The sequence below is a fragment of the Larus michahellis genome, chromosome 8 (genome assembly GCF_964199755.1).
Source record: "Larus michahellis chromosome 8, bLarMic1.1, whole genome shotgun sequence".
In the NCBI taxonomy this organism is placed as follows: Eukaryota; Metazoa; Chordata; class Aves; order Charadriiformes; family Laridae; genus Larus; species Larus michahellis.
Window position 1 is genome coordinate 49,579,196 of NC_133903.1, and position 18,191 is coordinate 49,597,386.

Genomic DNA, 18,191 nt, shown 5'->3' on the forward strand with positions numbered 1-18,191 from the left:
TACGCTATTCTAGTGATTAGTGTGAATTTTCACAGGATAGATTAGTTGTCCCCTCAGTCCATATTAGGATTCAATTGGTTTTGTGTTTCATCTAAAATGACTTTCAAATGTGAAGGCAGTAAAATGCATGTCTAAGACACACAGTATAAAAACAAAACATATGAAGAAGGAAGATTTTCCAAATACAGCAAATAATAAATATTATCTTTTTGTTAGAAAAGCATTTTAAGTATTTGGCATGTATCCAAAACACGATTTGTAGAAATAAGTTGTGAACATCAGTTATAAGGGAGCCATCAGTACGTGCCTTTATTCTTCAATATTTCTGTCACTTGTGCCTCATATTACTTGTCTTAAGGCATCTATTGTATTTACATTTTCTGAAAGAAAAAGTAATTACTGACAGAAGATCTTCTCCTGGGAGGATCCTGCATAGATCCTGCATTTATGGGTGGTGACTCCCCTGTGTCTTCTCAGAATGGACATAGGAACGTGCCCCTAGAGAGCTGGGATCTAAACAGGAACAGAAAAAATCTGTCTCTCCCACTTTCTTTACTGGAGACAATTTTAAAAAAAAGCAGTGTCAAAGATACTTACTTTGAAGTGTCTCATAATGCGCAGATATTTGTAGCATATACTATAATTATGCCACTGTCTTATATTGTTCCATTATCACTGCAGGAAACTCTGAAGTTTTATGCAATCTTATTTGAAAGTGCATGAGAGTATCATGGAATCATAGAATATAGAATTTTTTGGGTTGGAAGGGACGTTAAAGATCACATAGTTCCAACCCCCTGCCATGGGCAGGGACACCTCCCACTAGACCAGGTTGCTCAAAGCCTCATCCAACCTGACACTGAACACCTCCAGGGAGGCATTCACAACTGCCCTGGGCAACCTGATTCAGTGCCTCACCACCCTCACAGTGAAAAATTTCTTCCCGATATCTATTCTAAATCTACCCTCTTCCAGTTTGAAGCCATTACCCTTGTCCTATCGCTACATGCCCTTGTATAAAGTCCCTCTCCAGCTTTCTCATAAGCCCCCTTCAGATACTGGAAGGCTGCTCTAAGGTCTCCCTGGAGCCTTCTCTTCTCCAGGCTGAAGAATCACAACTCTGTCAGCCTGTCCTCATAGCAGAGGTGCTCCAGTCCTCTGATCATCTTCGTGGCCCTCCACTGGACCCACTCCAACAAGTCTACATTCTTCTTGGGCTGAGGACTCCAGAGCTGGATGCAGTACTCCAGGAGGGGTCTCACCAGAGTAGAGTAGAGGGGCAGAATCACCTCCCTCAACCTGCTGGGCCATGCTTCTTTTGATGCAGAATGTATAGAGATTGAGGCAAGGGAATATAAGGGCCCATTATCTGAGGTGGTAATAGTACTGAAATCTCACTAAAGTCAATGGAAACTTGGGTTATTTTGCACTTCTCAGAAAATGTTTGAAAAAGGTGAGTCCATAACAGGGACCTTGTGAAATCACTTGTGGCACTTGTATTCCCCTAGCAGAGTACATATCAGCGCGGAAAGCAGATAGATAAGGTTATTATGAAGTAGAGGGGTGAAATCAGCTGCAAGGAAAACTGAATTATTATTGGCATCATGTAGTAAGATCGGGCAGTATGTGTTTGGGATATGTGCCATGTCGTAGAAGATAATGCATGTTAATGTGTATCACCAATATATTGCTGGATGAAAAATAGCCATCAGATTTACCAATAATTGCATTTGAACAATAGATTAGAATATTTAAGGTGGGTTTGGACATTACATTGAACATTCAATGTATTAAGGTCTTCTTAAAACCTTTTCCTAAATTTAATACATTGTGTTTCAGTAAGTTCGGAAAACAGCACAGTTTTCTAAAGATTGACACAAGGCATCATGACTGACAATATTTCTGTGTTTTCCAGTATTTCACTACATATGGATTAATCTTTTCACCTAAGTGAATATAGAAAAATGTTACTTGGACAGACGAGAGTACTAGAAAATCTGACACTTCAGTGAGAGCCATGCACAGGGCTGAAGCATTCATTTTTCACAGCGTTCTCCATGGCTATCAGCTGAACTCTGTCCTGATACCAGAGTAAGCATCTTGTGGCAAGGGAGCTTTGTTGTGCCTGTTCTGACTACCTCATCTAGAAGTTTCTATTTACATTGCTTAGGTCACAAGTTCTCTGGCTCACATATTTTCAAGAGTAGCATAAAAGATTGCCATTTGTCTTATTTTAACCTATGGGTATTTATTATTTATGAGGACTAACACAGTTATTTTTGTCATAGACAGTTTTTTGTTTGTTTGTTCTTACACACATTTCTCCCCACAGAAGTTCTCTGAAATACGTTGTTCTGAGACATTCTTATAATAGTATGCAGATACAGAAATATAACAATTTCATCCGAAAAGAATGTATGATTGGGAAAAGGAATACACAAATTTAAATAAACAAAATCAGTGTGACTTACACAAAGATAAGAATAGTCCCTAGGAGAATGTTTAAAACTTTGCATTTTTTCCTGTTAATTATATACATCATCTTCAAAAACAGGCAAAAACGCAGAACATTTTTCATTTATTTTCCACATACATAGTACATCTTTTAATAAAATAATCTTTGGGTTTAGTAGAATACATTTTACAACCTGATAAGCATTACATTACATTGGAAAGTAAAATGGCTGTATCGTTTACTGTGCTCCTATCGTTTAATATAATATCTGTAACAGCCTGCATGTTCTCACAATATTCTAACTTTACATTACTACAAAACACAATTTTATAAATTGTAAAGGTCTGTACAAACAAGAATGTATTTTAATACAGAAAACTTGACACTATCACTGCACTTTTCTTCAAAAATATTCATTCCTTTCTTTGACATTTTTTTGGCTTACACAACAGGGTGCCAAACATTTGTGACAGCTTACAATAGAAAAACAATATTGCTTTTAGTTAACAATGTTAGCTATGAATATATATTGACAGCATTTTCACTGCAGATTTGCTGCCAACATAATACAAAGCAAATAGCATTCAATATGTTGGAACACTCAGGGGAATTAAAGAGCTTCAAAAACAAATTTATGGCATTAGGTGCTGAATGCTAAATCTAATGAAAATGCAAATTCAGAAGTATCTCCCGCACATACTTCATGCAAAGGAATACAGTTTGGCAAAGTGATAAAATTAAGATTGTTTAAGTCAGGAGAAAATTATGTTAAAATGCCTCGGCTTGTTTGGCTTTTTATAAAGCCAGTTTTACCACAAAGATTAATATTTTTCCCAAAGTCTTTCTGCTTTGTTTCCTTGAAGTATATCACAGAGGGATCATAAAAAAATCAGAATTCCAAATGCTCCCAAATGTTTTGAGAAAATACAAATAGGTAGGTGTAGAATTTTAATATTTGTAACTTCACTAGTAACTGTATACAACCAAAAGCATCACTGTTCCCTTGAAAGAGCAGAAGCTGAGTTCCGCTTCCAAGTCTGTATGTCTATTATCTACAGAATGGGCAAAGCAGTGGATAGAAATTATGATTTAAAACTTATTAAAATGCAGTAATGTACAGCAATGTTGTAGTGTCATCTCCTATATATTAAAACATATTTGTTAAACCAAACAATTATTGACAGTACTTTATAAATGACCTGACATTAACAGTTTTTAAACCATTTACAAAACAAATTAATGTAGGTAAACAGTACCACACTGACAAGAAAGCAAAAATTGTTCAGATTTTGAGGCCGTTGAATGTAATTTGTTATGAATTCTTCGATGATCTTGATACTTATTATCACTCATCTATATCAAGTAGTTCAATGCTGTTATTTAACAGTGCTTGCAAGATATAAAAATATTATGTAAGTTTTAAAATAACTTCTTTAATTTCTACTTACATGATCAGTACCAGTTAAAAATACATGTGACCTACAAAGATCAGCGTTCCTTTACAGCATGTTATAGCTATTTTCTTTCTTATTTTCTGCTATGGTATATTGCTTTCACCCAGTTTTGTCACATATTTTTAGTTCTTACTTTCACATAAGAATGACTGTAATTTATTTATTGCATTTCTTACATAAAACTCTAAGGGCTACTTGCAAACTAAACAGACAGACGACACAAGTGACCGTGACTACCAGAACTGAGAGGCAAAAAAAAGCATTAATCAAAATCTTTGCATAGGTTTTCTTTGTTTTAATTCGAATGGATTTAACTAAAACTTCTGATTACTATTTGGGGAAAAAGCCTGCTCTGTCAGATACTCATGTTTTGCAAAGTTATTTCCAATTAATCAAGAACATCTCTTATTCTCTAATCTCCTAGTAGATGCTCAAAACCAAGAAGTGACTAAGAGTTAAAAATCTTGATATTTCCTTAGCTAGCTATAAGATTTATAGATTTAAAAAAAGAGCTTGTGAAAACAAACTCTTCATAGGTTACCCTCCAGTCTCAGTGAATTGTTGAAATATATTTTGTATCTTCTAAATAACAAAGAAGGAGAAAAAACAAGGAAAAGATTTTTTTGTAGCACAATACTTGTATTTAACCACTGAAGTGTAAAATTAGTATGATCCATAATTATCAAACTATAAGATTCAACAATTTATGAATTTCAGGTTTATTAGAAAGATGAATGGAACATATTTTAGGATTAAACTTGGCCATCACACACATTTTGCCATGAGACTTATACTACTTGCATTATAGAACAGTTTAAGCTGCAAAATTATACAGTACTTCCCACTACGGTGAGAGAGCCACAACTCTACATTTAGATCCACAAAGAAAAATCAGGAAATGCAAAGCTTCCCCTTTTGCTAAGCTATGAATTTCAAAACATACTTTCTAGCACATCAAGCATAATATGGACATGTATACTATAAGCATCAAATGAGCTCGTTTTTTAAAAGCTGAAAGACACTTTGGTGAAGATGGAGTAAACACAGTTAATTTGTTAAGATCTACTCTGTCCCTTTTCACTGACTGTCAAGGAAATCATATTTTACATTTTTTTCAGTATGTGCTTGGAAAGGATTTCCTGGTAATATACACTAAATCTCACTGAAGGGTGACAACAGAAATCAATATGCGTCTCTGAAGAATAATCTACCCAAACATTTACATTTAGAATATTCATTTGTATTTATGCATGAGAAATTCCTGGTAAAAAGAAATTCTCTTGCTGCATACATAGAATCTCTTTTTATAGGCTGATTTTTATAATGAGCAGGCTTTAAATCAGTAAAATAAATATATACTACTCAAATTAGTTTTGTGATAAAAACAGCTAGAATCCATGCAAAATAACAATTTACCTAGGTAGGCAGCTGTATTAACCTCTGCTTCAAAGAAATTTGTTTGGTCCTTCTGCAGCCATAGGGAAGAGACAACCCACAGGGAACAGTCATTGTCGTTTCATCCTGGCTATTCCAAACCCATGGAATTGCCATTCCACATGCCTGCCAGGAAGGATGTTCTGTTTAATCTGGCTATTGAGGCGATTCTAAACCTAACACTGGAGGTACTCGGCATCAATGTCAAATTTCCAGGGGCAAGCATGTCCTACCACGAATCCCACAATACTCTGCAGCCCTCTGATGTTGGGATTAGTTTTGCCCACAGAGTTCACAGAACATCAGAACACAAACATACAACAAGATGCAATACAAGCAGCATTCTACTTCCCTGCATCACCCCTCAGTATGACATGGTCTTGCGTTAAAGTATGCAAAGGCATATGAAAACCTGCTAGGAGAATCCGCTCACTGGTGTAATATAATATAAAAATTTTAATAAAATTTTTCTGTGAAGCTTCATCTGAGTCTTAAAAAAAAAATTATGCTACACAACTAGAAAATTAAATGAGCGTTCTGTAGAGAATCATCATTTCAAGACAAGAAACATACAGTCAGATTTGCCATTCCAATAAAAGTCTGTTACAAAGCGCAAGGTTAAGGATCTGAATTCATGGACTTCAGTGTTCATTTGGAGGCTATATGTATGAAATGGGCAACAATGTTGATAAAAATATTCTCCTCAAAGTTGAAAATTATAATAAGGAAGTTGTTGTCTAATTTGGGGAATTGTTGTCTATTAGGGGAAAAAGGAGACTGATTGATTAACAGAAGCAACAACACTGCTCAGTGACTGGCTTAGAAAAGACAAATGTTTTGGGGCAGATTATTTATATTGCTCATACCAAGCTATTAAAAGCTTCAGAAAGATTATCCTTTCAATGACAACGTAAACCCTATTAAACAACATACACCAGATTTAGCAGAAACACATGCAGTTGTTTTAAATCTATACTGAGTATGTTCCACTGTATATACATCCTTTAGTAAAAATAGTAATAAAAACCTCATTTCTACTTGAAAAACCTTCCAAGTTTCAGCTCCTACATAACATAATGCATATTTAGACTAGCATGTTATTCAGTAAAAGGTGTCGAAACAAGATGATTTGATGTTGGAATAGTCATCTCAGAACAACCAGAGCAATGTAAGGTAAAATAATTGTCAAGTCAATCTCTAGCTTACACTTTATTGCAGAAATAAATTGAACTCTGCTCTAGCTTTTTGACACGTAATTCTGATACTAATGGGTTCAAATCCATTTCTCTTTGCTCTCCTTCCTAACAGGAAGCTTTATGTAATACTGTGTCAGAAATCTACCAGTTACTGGCTAATGTTTCCCTTAAATAAAAAGTCTCTGCCTGTAATAGTATTAACAGCTGCCATCAGTTTACAGTAATGAGCTACAGTTCATCATGGTAATGCTACTACGAAAATTAGAAGCTTCCATGGAGTTCTCAATTCACAAAAAATTATCAGAGCCATCATGAGCAGTGGTGTAACAGCAGATATTGCCTACCTAAGGTTTACAGGCCAGATCCTAAACTGGTGTAAGTGTACTCAATTATTATAATTTTACACAGTTTATTATACTGTGTTATGTAGAAAAAATACAGCAGTTCTATTTTGAGGGTCAATATATAAACCCAGTGTTATTTTCTTGAATTTCTCAAAGCAAAAAATTGCATGCTCATTTTACAGAGTATTTCACAGACTCTTCAATAGAAAGATTAAAATATTTTTTGCTGGAGGAAAACTATATATACTTTATTAACTATATGTACTGTAATATCTTGGGTCACCTATACAGTGCAGAAGAATCTTCCACTTTCAATTAACAGGAAAAAAAAAAATAAAAAGAAGTAGCTGCAAATCATGGCTTTTTAATTTCATTTGCTCCCTTAAAAAACTGAAAACGCATATCTTAATACTTGATACCTCCAGAATTCTATAAACTAAGCAGGCACTTATAAGCAGTATAGCAATAGAAAGAAATATTTCATTGGGATTAGGATGGGATTTTCTGGGGCATTTAACACTGTAGGAACTTCGCTCCCTCTGAAATCAATGGGAGACCTGTTAGCTCATTCTACCATAACACAGACAAATGCTATTTCAGATCCGAATTGAAATTAAAAAATAACTCTTTGTACAGAACTAAATTTGATGGGCCATCGTTCACCTGTTTTTTTCCTAGAAAATATCCTTATCTTCCTTTCAAAACTACTGGTAAATATAGGGTGTATCCAGGTTTTTTGAAGCTTCTCTAGGAAGAGATGGGAGGAGTGCAGAAGAGGAGACTAAATAGACTAAAATTCACTAACTGGGATAAACTGTATGAGTAAGGGTAAATACGAAGTTTATAAAATCACAAATCAAGTGAGCAGATAAAAATTATTCACTACTTCTCGTAACACAAAAATTATATTAAATATTAACCAACATTTAAAAAAGAAAAAAGTACTTTTCATACAAACTGCATAATTAAGCTGCAGAACTCAGTGCTCCAAGATGTATGATGTAAATAGGAACAGATTAGACGAGGATGATACAATTCATAGAGTCCACCTATGCCTGTTATAAACAACAATCTGGAGGCAACTATTACAATGAACCTGGTGACTTCTGACAGCCTGTACCTAATTTAGGCTGGTGATAACTGGTATCGCAACAGGCAGTGTGTGGGGAGTAACTGTCAGGCTGGTCTGCAGGGCACCAGGGTTTTCCTGTAACTTGTGAGGCATGCTTAGGTCAGTTCTGCCTGTACTGTTGACACAGCAACTGAAAGCAAGGATTATTTTATACTTTCCTAGTTATTACTAATTTTTTTTTTAAAGCATCAACTACTGGCCATTGTCCAGATTAGGATACTGCACTAGATAGCTTCTTAATCTGACACACTGTGCAACCTCTTTATTTTTACAGTAAAGGCAAAACCAAGACAACGCTGTAAGTGAGAAGATGGACTCAATTACAGTGGCTGTTGATGGGAGAATGGGAAGAGCAGGTGAGAATCTGAGATGCAGGGCAGTGACAGCAAGAATGACAGTAGATTGCTTTTTCACCATCTTTTCGTTATCAAACTAGTCCCCTTCAGGGTCACAGAGCAGTTCCAGTTCCGTGTTCTGGAGCAACTGCCCATCTTCTGGAATAAACAGTATTGACACTATATGCTTCGAAGAAGATGTTTCCACTTTTAGTGAGGTATGTTAATTTAGTCAAGAGTTACTCATGATTCTCTTGGACAACCCAAGAACAATATGGTTTGGATTTGCAAGCCCCAAGCTACATTTGGATGTAACTGAACACTGGGATTAAAAACGAGTTGCTGGTTGGTAAACACAAGAATGAATCCACACTGCCTAAGAGGGTTGCTCGAATGTGCAATCTTTCCAACCAAGCACAATATTCCTACTTTTTTGTGGCACATGGTATCCGATGCTGATGTAGGCTATAGGCACTCAAGATCAGTGAAAGATTAATCAGCCTTCACAGCTCCTTTACTCCATCTAACAGCTTCCACGGAAGCAAAGTGGAAGGCTCTAATTGCCCATAATATAGTACAACACTAACTTTCAGGAAATTGTTTATCCTTTCAATATTAAATTCCCTATTTTCTATTTCTCGTTTTTACCATCAAAATTCAAGTTTTCTCTGCTTTTGTTTTCACTTATTGTAAGGTATCAGATATGTAAAGACACTCTGTCCAAAACAACCCAATATTGTTTTCATGTTGGGTTCCAATGTCAAAATCATAGCCAGCATAGAACAATAATGAAGGAAATGTGTTACAAGATCTAGCTCTCTAGTTCCATCACCAACAGTTAATAGCAAAATAGGGGATTACTAGAGCCATACGCTTAATAGACTGAACCACAATCATCAGGCAGAATACTGGCTTCTTCGCTATTCTTTCCCAACTAATTCCAAACTAATTACTTCTTATGGAATATCACTACTATTTCTTTCTTAGACTTCCTTGGTGGCAAGAAAAACGACAAGCTTCTACAACTTTCCACCACTCGCTTCTCTTTTCCAGCCTGTCATTTAAAAAGCAAATGGTTTCCCTCCCCCAGTAACAGGAATTAACTAACCTATATATATTTCAGCTTGTTTTTATCTTCAGGTTCCAACAATTTCTGCATAGTATCTCAACCACCAAGGCTCAAATATAGAATATTCAGCATAAGAAAGAAAAGAAAATAAAATCTAAAAGCAGGAAAGTTGAAAACATTTCATCTTCTTCTTCTCTTCAATGTAAACATGTTTTCTTTTACTTTTGTTCTGTGTACTCTGATGTATTCTGCATCTGCCTTCTGATGTAAAGACTCTTCAGAAATAAAAGCAGAATGAAACCAAATTTGCATGGAAGACAATTAACACTGGAACTAAAAAGGGGGGTATTTAATCATAAATAAAAAAGTTTTTAAATTGAAAGAAAAGTAAGCATGTCACATCACTGACATCAAGATCATCATAGTGCTGAATTTGTTTATGGCATTTATAATGCATTTTTGACATCTTGAGTGACAGATGCCATCATAATAGGAAATTAAACACACCTGGCCATTAGTTTCCTGGAAGCAAAAGCTAGTGGTAAATCTGAAACATACACTATGTATGCAATAATTACCAAACACTGACATCTAAAATGTTCTTAGAGACACCTGGAACAGAAAAAGTTTATTAATTTAACACTTTCTTTCCTAGAGAGAATATTTCACCAGGACAGCAGTTGTTTTCCTAACGCTGAATATTGTCTATGTTTACAAACCTATCTCTATTCATTACTTTTCAAAGGATGATGATACATGTCATGACAGCTTTGGATAATTTCATGGAGATGTACACTATATTGCACTTACCAAAGCTTCACATGCACCCTCAATCTATTCCAAGCACAACTGAATTATTGATCCAAAATAAAATTATATGTACTTGAAAGGATTCCAACTTGGAAGAATCATCATTTATAAATCTAATTTTATACATGACCAATATAGGCACAAGTTTCCAAAATGGCAAAATTATTTTTCTTCAAAACTGCAGTATGTTCAATTGATTTTTCTTTTTTAAAATGTTGAGACGAACACGCAATCTATTTTAAATGTAATCACTTTGTTTCTTATTTAATTAACATTTCATATGGTTTCCTCAGTAAATAAATAATTACTTCAATCACTATACATATCATCTAACCCTATGCGCTTTTGACTTAAAATAAAAACGTATCCCTTTCCAACATAGAGATCAGTGAAACTACTTTTAAAAAGTTCAAAGGCTCCTTTAAAATAATCCGTTATGGTTTTTAATACATGTTTCAGGCAATCCAAGCCCTTCCCTTATAAGAAGTAATGGATCCATATTACTACATGCTACAGTACCATGAGATCTTACAAAATTTGCATCATGAATCTGGCTTCAGCATTCTTTTTTCCATTCTTTTTTCAAGTTGAATAGCATGTGCTATATAAAAAAAAAAAATAGTCTACTTACCCTTAAGTAACTGCAGTTACTTAAATGATATTGTCCAAATGCACCCAACTCAGCCTCTTATGTTTTCAAGGCAGACAGATATATATGTATATATATGCGCACACATGAATATATAAAATACACATGGACACTCAAATTAGCTTTAAGGTACTTGGCCAGTGCAGTATATGCAGTGCAACATTGTATTATGCAGTAATGTCAGCAGACTACACAAAACCTAACAGAAAGTCCAGACGTTTGCTGCTTCTAGATTCTGAAATACAGATCCCAAAGGACGCAAATACAGAACTGTTGTCATATTTGCTAGTAAACACTAGAGAATTTTCAGTGAAAGCATTCTCTAATTCAGATTAAATTTATTTACGTGCATAAAAAAATTATTTTTCCAGATAAAAGTGTTTCAAGAGAGTTTTACTTCCTTTTTAATCTTGCTTAGAAAAAGAATTATAACTTAAACAATTCTTCAGTATATGCGTTTCTCCAAGGCAAAATAAAACAGTGAATGATAATGAGTGACGAACCCAGCGGCCTTAGATGAATGTCAAAATTTAAATCTTGAGCAAGTTCACCCACAAGAATGGAAACCCACTATTTGGTAGCTAAGAACAAAGAAAAAAGGTCATATATGAAATAAGCAAAAATTTGATACTGATCTAACTAAATCAATACTAAAGTTACAGTAAGCAGTGTATTAAAAGTTATAACAGTGATGCCAAAATGATGTCAAAATGACAACATAAGCTGGAAATATGTGATGAAAAATAACATTCAAACTTTTATGGCTTTGGGGGAATGGCCAAAGTTCCTTCAAGACACAGATGCAAATTGAGAACTCACTGTTGACCGAAGGACCTCAATTTCAAACACATGGGCTAGCAAAGAACACATACAAACACGAACTTGAAGAAAGAGGAGCTGAGCGCCTTCATCACTGAGAGTTAACAAACAAATTAAAATTTATTTCTTTTTACTCGACCAAATAGATGGACAGCAGCATGAAGAAAGAGACTGATAATTCAGACTAAGTCAGCTTAATACTTAGGTTAGACTTTGAGACCTGTAGAATAGGACCAGATTATCAGTTTCCTGGAAAACTGTCATTTAATATCTCCACTCCAGTTGCATCTTGATACCAGTATCTTAAACCACCAAATGACAGTAGAGCGAAGAATGTCTGCTTAAGAAGAAGAAAGTAAAAAGTTAGCCCATTTCCAACTTTAGACTGCTTTTGATGTCATCCTTACTCCATCTGACTTTGGAAGCAGCTTCTGCAGGAAGTGATGGCACAAGCTGAGGTCTTAGGTCAGAAAAAGAGGTTGAGTACCTTAAATCACACCTGTTTTTCTTTTATTCCCCCCCTTCATCTCCAAAATGTCATAATTGGTATAATAAAAGACATTATCTTTCCCTATACACATATGATTCATATCTTTAAAGAATCACAGCTCTAACATCACCAAGAAGCAGTTGTCCACTAAGGATCATTGGGTTGTTTTAGGACAGTAATAAGAGGCATGAACAAACTATAAAATCCAATCCCAATAATAAATAGCTCCTGAAAGTCTAATCAGTTAACGACAACAGAGATTTTAGAGCCCTTTTTATTTTACAAAACAGTGTAGGACAAAAAGAGAAAATTTTCGCTCATAATAAGGCCCAACTATGACATTATGTGTCTTACCCTGGCACCCTGTTTAAATTTCTGAAGAAGAATAGGCTATCCTATTATGTGATCCGTACATATAGATAACAAAAATCCCCCCCAAAAAACTGAGTTAAAATGCTAGCCTCAGTCCAACTGAAGTAACAGAGAGAATGACTTTGAAGTAAATAACATTTGGTTCTTTGATTTTAACCTCAATCTGGATTGATTTATTAACTGTAAGTAATGATCCAATCCTAGCTGCCAAATATCCATTCTTCTCCTCTATCCTTCTTGGCATATTTTGTCAGTACCTTTGTGATGAAGAACTCCAAATGTGTTTATCAACACTTATAGAACAGAATTTGGCACTATTAGGAAACCCCTTCTGTTGGAAATTCTTTTTTTAATCTCAGTGAAAATACCATTTCTAAACATGATTCATCAGACAGCAGAGTTGTTCAGGGTACACACACATAGAGAATATATCATGCGACCTAGACATGCATTACTTATTGCTATAATACCATTGCTGTTTGCTAAAGTAATTAAAATCCTCACAGATATTTTTAATCCTTTCATCACTTTGTTGTATTCAACTCTTATATCTTCTCAAATTCCTCAAAAGTAAATTTTCCAGGACAGAGATCTTCTTTTTCTAGTGTGGCTATAGTATCTGGAACAGCCAGCATCAACTACTTGAGAAGAATTTCTGGCTATGGCCCCCAAGAGAAATAATCATTCTTTACACCTGTAAAATCCTCCAATATTGGTCTACTAGCATATTTTTATAATTTATCACACGTACACACATTTCTTCTTTTCCCCCAAATCTCAGATGAATCACTGTTGCTACTAACACCTTTAAAGACATTCCAGCTCAGAAGTAATCATGCACCTGAAGTACTGTCTATTTTAAATACTTGAAATGCAATTTGGAGATGACATTTGTTCATCCAATTTCCGGTTTCACAGAGAAGGAATTTAGCAAAATTGTAGAAGGTGTTGTACGGGACATGGTTGAAGTTAATAGGAAACAAACCCTGCCCAATAAAGAGCATTATCCAGAAATAGACAGCAGCTTGTGACACGTATATAATTAGAGAAATTGGAGGCTTTGCCCATGAGACCATGTGTTCCACAGCAAATCCTATTTCCTTCATTCTCCCTTTCATGGTTATTGTAAGTGTAATCATTGCATGATTATAGTCCTTACATGTAACATATCAGTTTCTTTTTGTTTTTTCCAAAATTGGTGTTAATTTAATTCACTGAACAAATAACAAAAAAAAATCCACAGCTCAGATCTTATCAGACCAACTGACTTGCAAGTCAGAAACCATATAAAGAGATCAAAAGACCAAATTTTACATCTCACAGGTATCTTATATGATGGTTCTTTTTTCCCAAAATATAAGCCATTAGCTATTTCTTTGCTAAAAAAAATATAAAACTGACACCATAAAATGTCTGATGTAGAAGTCCAAGCCATAAGGAGGAAGAAGTTAATTTACCAACTTCCAAGTAAAAAAAAAAAAAAAAATTCTATTGGTTCTACTGTAACATAGGGAATCAAACATCAAAAAAAACAAGTTTATCATAAAATTCTAAAAATCATTCTGAAAAGATTAGGGCTCACACTGCCATGCTACCGAACTTAGCTCTATTACCTGTCCTTGTTACTGGAGCACAACAGCAACCTAGAGTCATACCTAACAGGAGGAAGGAAGCAATCATTCTGAAAAAGACTTATGTATGATAGTGAGCAACAAATTAGGCATGAGTTTCCATAGTGATACAGCAACAAAAGGCAGCTGCAATGTTCAGGTGTCTATACTGAGACGGTACCAGAGCAAAGGGATTAGAGTCTCTTCTCTGCAAGTTGGGATCTTAGCGTACTCAGAATTGTCCATTAAATTTTAGTTTCAGACTATAAAGAAAATATTGAGGGAACTGGAAGAGGAATAATAATAATAAAAATAAGAAGTTCTGTAAGAAGCACAACTACTAAGTGCTATGGATTTGGATTTCATGGTTGGATTCTCTGGTATCTTAAATATGCAAATTCCAATGAGTACTTTCTCCTGTGCATCTCCTCTGTGGATTATCTGATGTTTAATAAGAAATGATCTCATACTATAGCCTTTCTGCCAGTGGCAACATAGATGGGTCTCTTGCCCATCTGGCAGCCTGCTTTCCTGAAACTTAGAGGATTTCCTGTCCAGTGGTGTTGAAACTAGCCAAGAGTTAAGAAGCTATTGAGGGAGAAAGGAAAGGAGAAAGATCAGCAGCCACACAAAAAAACCTAGGCTAGCAAGTAGACAGTGTGTTCATATAAGCTTTGTATCCATGGGAAGCTAGGCTAATTATCAAAGGGCTGGAAAGATTCACTTAGGATGAACGTCCAAAGGCCCCAAAGTGGAAAAACACTTAAGGTAAAGCGCTCTATTGGATATAGGGCTGAAAGAACCAAACATGATAGCTAAGTTGAGACACAAATGATAAGGAATGTTATAATTTACAGAAATATAAATGTTAGCCAAGGATGATGAGGATTTATTTGTACCAAGAGGAGCTATTACTAAGCAGAATTGCAACTGGGAATAGTGGGATTAAATAAAGGAAAGCTTTAGGCTAAAAATGAAGCAACATTGTAAGTGAGATGAACCTACAGAACAGTTTTGAGATGTAGGAAGTAGAAGCTCCATGGCTTAAGAAAATTAAAACTGGAATGTATAAAAACCTGTTCTCTACGGAACAATAATGCATGGACAGTGAGTTGGCAGAAATGTCTAATAGGTCTTTCTTTTCATTTATCACTAGATTAATAACACAAAATACAGCACTATACATATTGTAAGAACTGCACTACTATCCAGTAGTAGAACCAAAACTTAAATCAGAAATACATATAGTACAATTATGTGTTCCCAGTATTGGTATGGCCGTTGTTTTTACACTGTGCCTTTTTTGTTCACTTTTTTATCCATTTTTCCACTGTTGGGTGTCAATCATTGGTCTGATGCAACAGGAAAAAAACAGAATGGATGATTTCTAATTCAGGTAATGAAAGGAGGTTTCTTGTTTTCTCATGGTACTATTGAAATAAATTTCTTTGTCAGTAAAGGCTTTGGGGTGAAATGTCAAGCAAAACTGGAGGTATTTTTATGAGAAGAAAATATTCGACATATGTTCAAATCTAAGTAGATAAAATTGTCCAAGAATTTGAAGCTGAAGTAAGAGTAATAATGACAAGGAAATGCAATATAGACAACATATAAAACTAACAAAAGTAGCTACTCCTTTTGAGTCCTCATCTAAATGGCCGAAACCAGACCTAGGACATATAAATGCATAGATCCGCCTTCCTCCTATACCACCTATATGATACATCAAAAATAAATACAATATAATAGGTAATTATTTATATAGAATTATTAAAATATCTACTTTTACACATAAAGTGATCAAAGTTATTTTTGTATTAGTGCAACACTGTGTAGCAATACTGAATCGTACGGATTTCCTTGTTATTATTTTCTAGTAAAACATAAAAGAAAATAATCAAAATGTACAAACCAGATTACACAGTATGTTTGATGTAGCAATTTCTAACATTCATTTAATATAGCTGAGCTGCAATGACTAATACTGCCCATGTCCGCTAGTACAAAGACCTAAAAAAGGTTCCAGACTAGATTACGTTCATGCAGGTCTCATTTTAACGGAAATTGGAGAGATGAAAAAAAGATTATAGGAACACATATTATAAAAACAGACCTCACAAGTCAAACTTAATAGTGAAACCATTCTCTTTCATGTAGACAACCATGAAAACAAATATCCTGTAAGCACTGGATATATATTGTATCTTTCTAGCAGATCTCTTTGCCTCCTTGAGACAGATTCCCATTCATCTCATGACTATATAATTTGATCATAGTTGAGTAAGGCGCAGCAGGGGAAAGGGTCTGTCTGATAAAGCATCAGGCTCCAGGAAGACAGATAAACAATTTCATGATTTCTAGTTGTAACAGGAATGGTACAGTGGTGGATATTAAGATATTAGTCTCGTAGGAATACAAATATCAAGCTTCTGCAGTTTTTTTCTTACTAAATACATTTTCCTTACATTAGGCGAAAATGACAGCCTGATTATGATAAACTAAGACAGAATGCCAGAATAAAATACAAGGTACATGTGAAAAGTGGAATTAAATCATTTTTGTTTGTCAATGTGAAAGTTAGTACATAACTTTTTCTTTTGCTTAGTTTAAGACAAGTGAAAAAATGGACCAAGGAAGTTTCTTTCTCATGGGGTATTTTTACTGAAAATAAACATTATTTTAAATTAGATAAAACAGTTGCTTATCAAGTTGTTTCGCATTTAAACCTCCTCTTTCACAAAGGACACATTGGCAGGCAACTCCTCCTCTACTACAAGTCACTAGAACAATGCCTGCTTACAACGCTACCTCAATGTTGTACATATATTAAACGAAGGCTTGAGTGATAATATCTGAACAACTATGATGGACTTGTTTTTCCTATATTAACAGATATATTCGGTTTGTATATATTAACACAAATATGTAGCAGGCATTACTAATGCAACTCTTGTTAGGTGGCAAATGTTATACTGCCTTTGTAATTACTTCATGTCGTAGGCTTCATGAAAAACATGGTGATACCCAGTCACGCTGATACCTGCTTTTACGTATAAAAATTCAAAGAACAAAAATACATTTTACAGTAAATTTTTAGTTACAAACCCTGGATGTCCTCTTTTCTGTTCAAGAAAATATATTCTGGAGTAAGCAATTTTTAAAGCTATCATACTGTCTAATTTAGTATCACTTACCTGTGATTCTTTTACATTTTCAACAGTGAAGTTGAACCAAACTCGAAAGCGTGGGTTACAGGTATCTGGTCTAATGAACAGGTCATACTCAAACTCTGTGATGTGGTCCACCCGTCCAAGGTTACCTACCAAGAACGTATGGAAAATAATGCATTTTAATGAATGGCTGATAAACTCCTCAGAAACTACACTGAGAAAAGTTTTTAAAACTTCTGCCTCTGTCGGTTAAATTATATGAGTATAATAAGCCTTACAACAGTTCAGAATTATTTTTAAAAGACTTAATCATAATCGCAAAATAAAATACACATCATGAGGCTAAACGCATATGAATACACCAAAAAGAAGACAATATGGATTTTTATTATTTAATCAAATTGACTTTTTGTCTTCTCTTATCTGAGTATTCCAATTAACTGTCCTAGCATCCTTTTAATTGTTTCTTCTTTTTTTTTTTTCACTTTTCCTGATAACGTCTCTGCACCTCTTTTAGCCCCTACCTGTATAGATTTCTGTCTTCCATTCACTGCTCATGTTCAAGGACCTCTACGATTAAAGAGTCCCCAGATTTCCACTTGGCCCCTCCAGCTGGTGCTTTGAGCATCCCTCTCTCCCCACAGATGGGCCAGCCTTTATCTCCTTTGTGATTCAAAAGCTATCTTAATACTTTTCCTTTACCATTTGCAGCCACTATCACCTCCTTCCAAAGACACAAATGAATCTGTAAGGTTTCGCCTCAGCTTTTTTCTGGTGAATTTCATGGAATAATATTTTTAAATATACTCAGAACTACATTGTCCCTTATGGCATTATTCAGCAAGCAACCAC

At 34.9% G+C, this 18,191-nt stretch overlaps 1 protein-coding gene across 4 annotated transcripts in view; it reads right to left on the minus strand.

The window, feature by feature from the left end:
- LOC141747155 (BEN domain-containing protein 5) overlaps window positions 1-18,191 on the minus strand; it is a 969,363-nt gene that overhangs the window by 900,245 nt on the left and 50,927 nt on the right. For all 4 annotated transcript variants that reach the window (XM_074596964.1, XM_074596965.1, XM_074596963.1 and 1 more), the window contains exon 3: window positions 17,364-17,488. In XM_074596964.1, coding sequence (XP_074453065.1) covers window positions 17,364-17,488 — 125 coding nt within the window. The remainder of the gene's footprint in view (window positions 1-17,363; window positions 17,489-18,191) is intronic.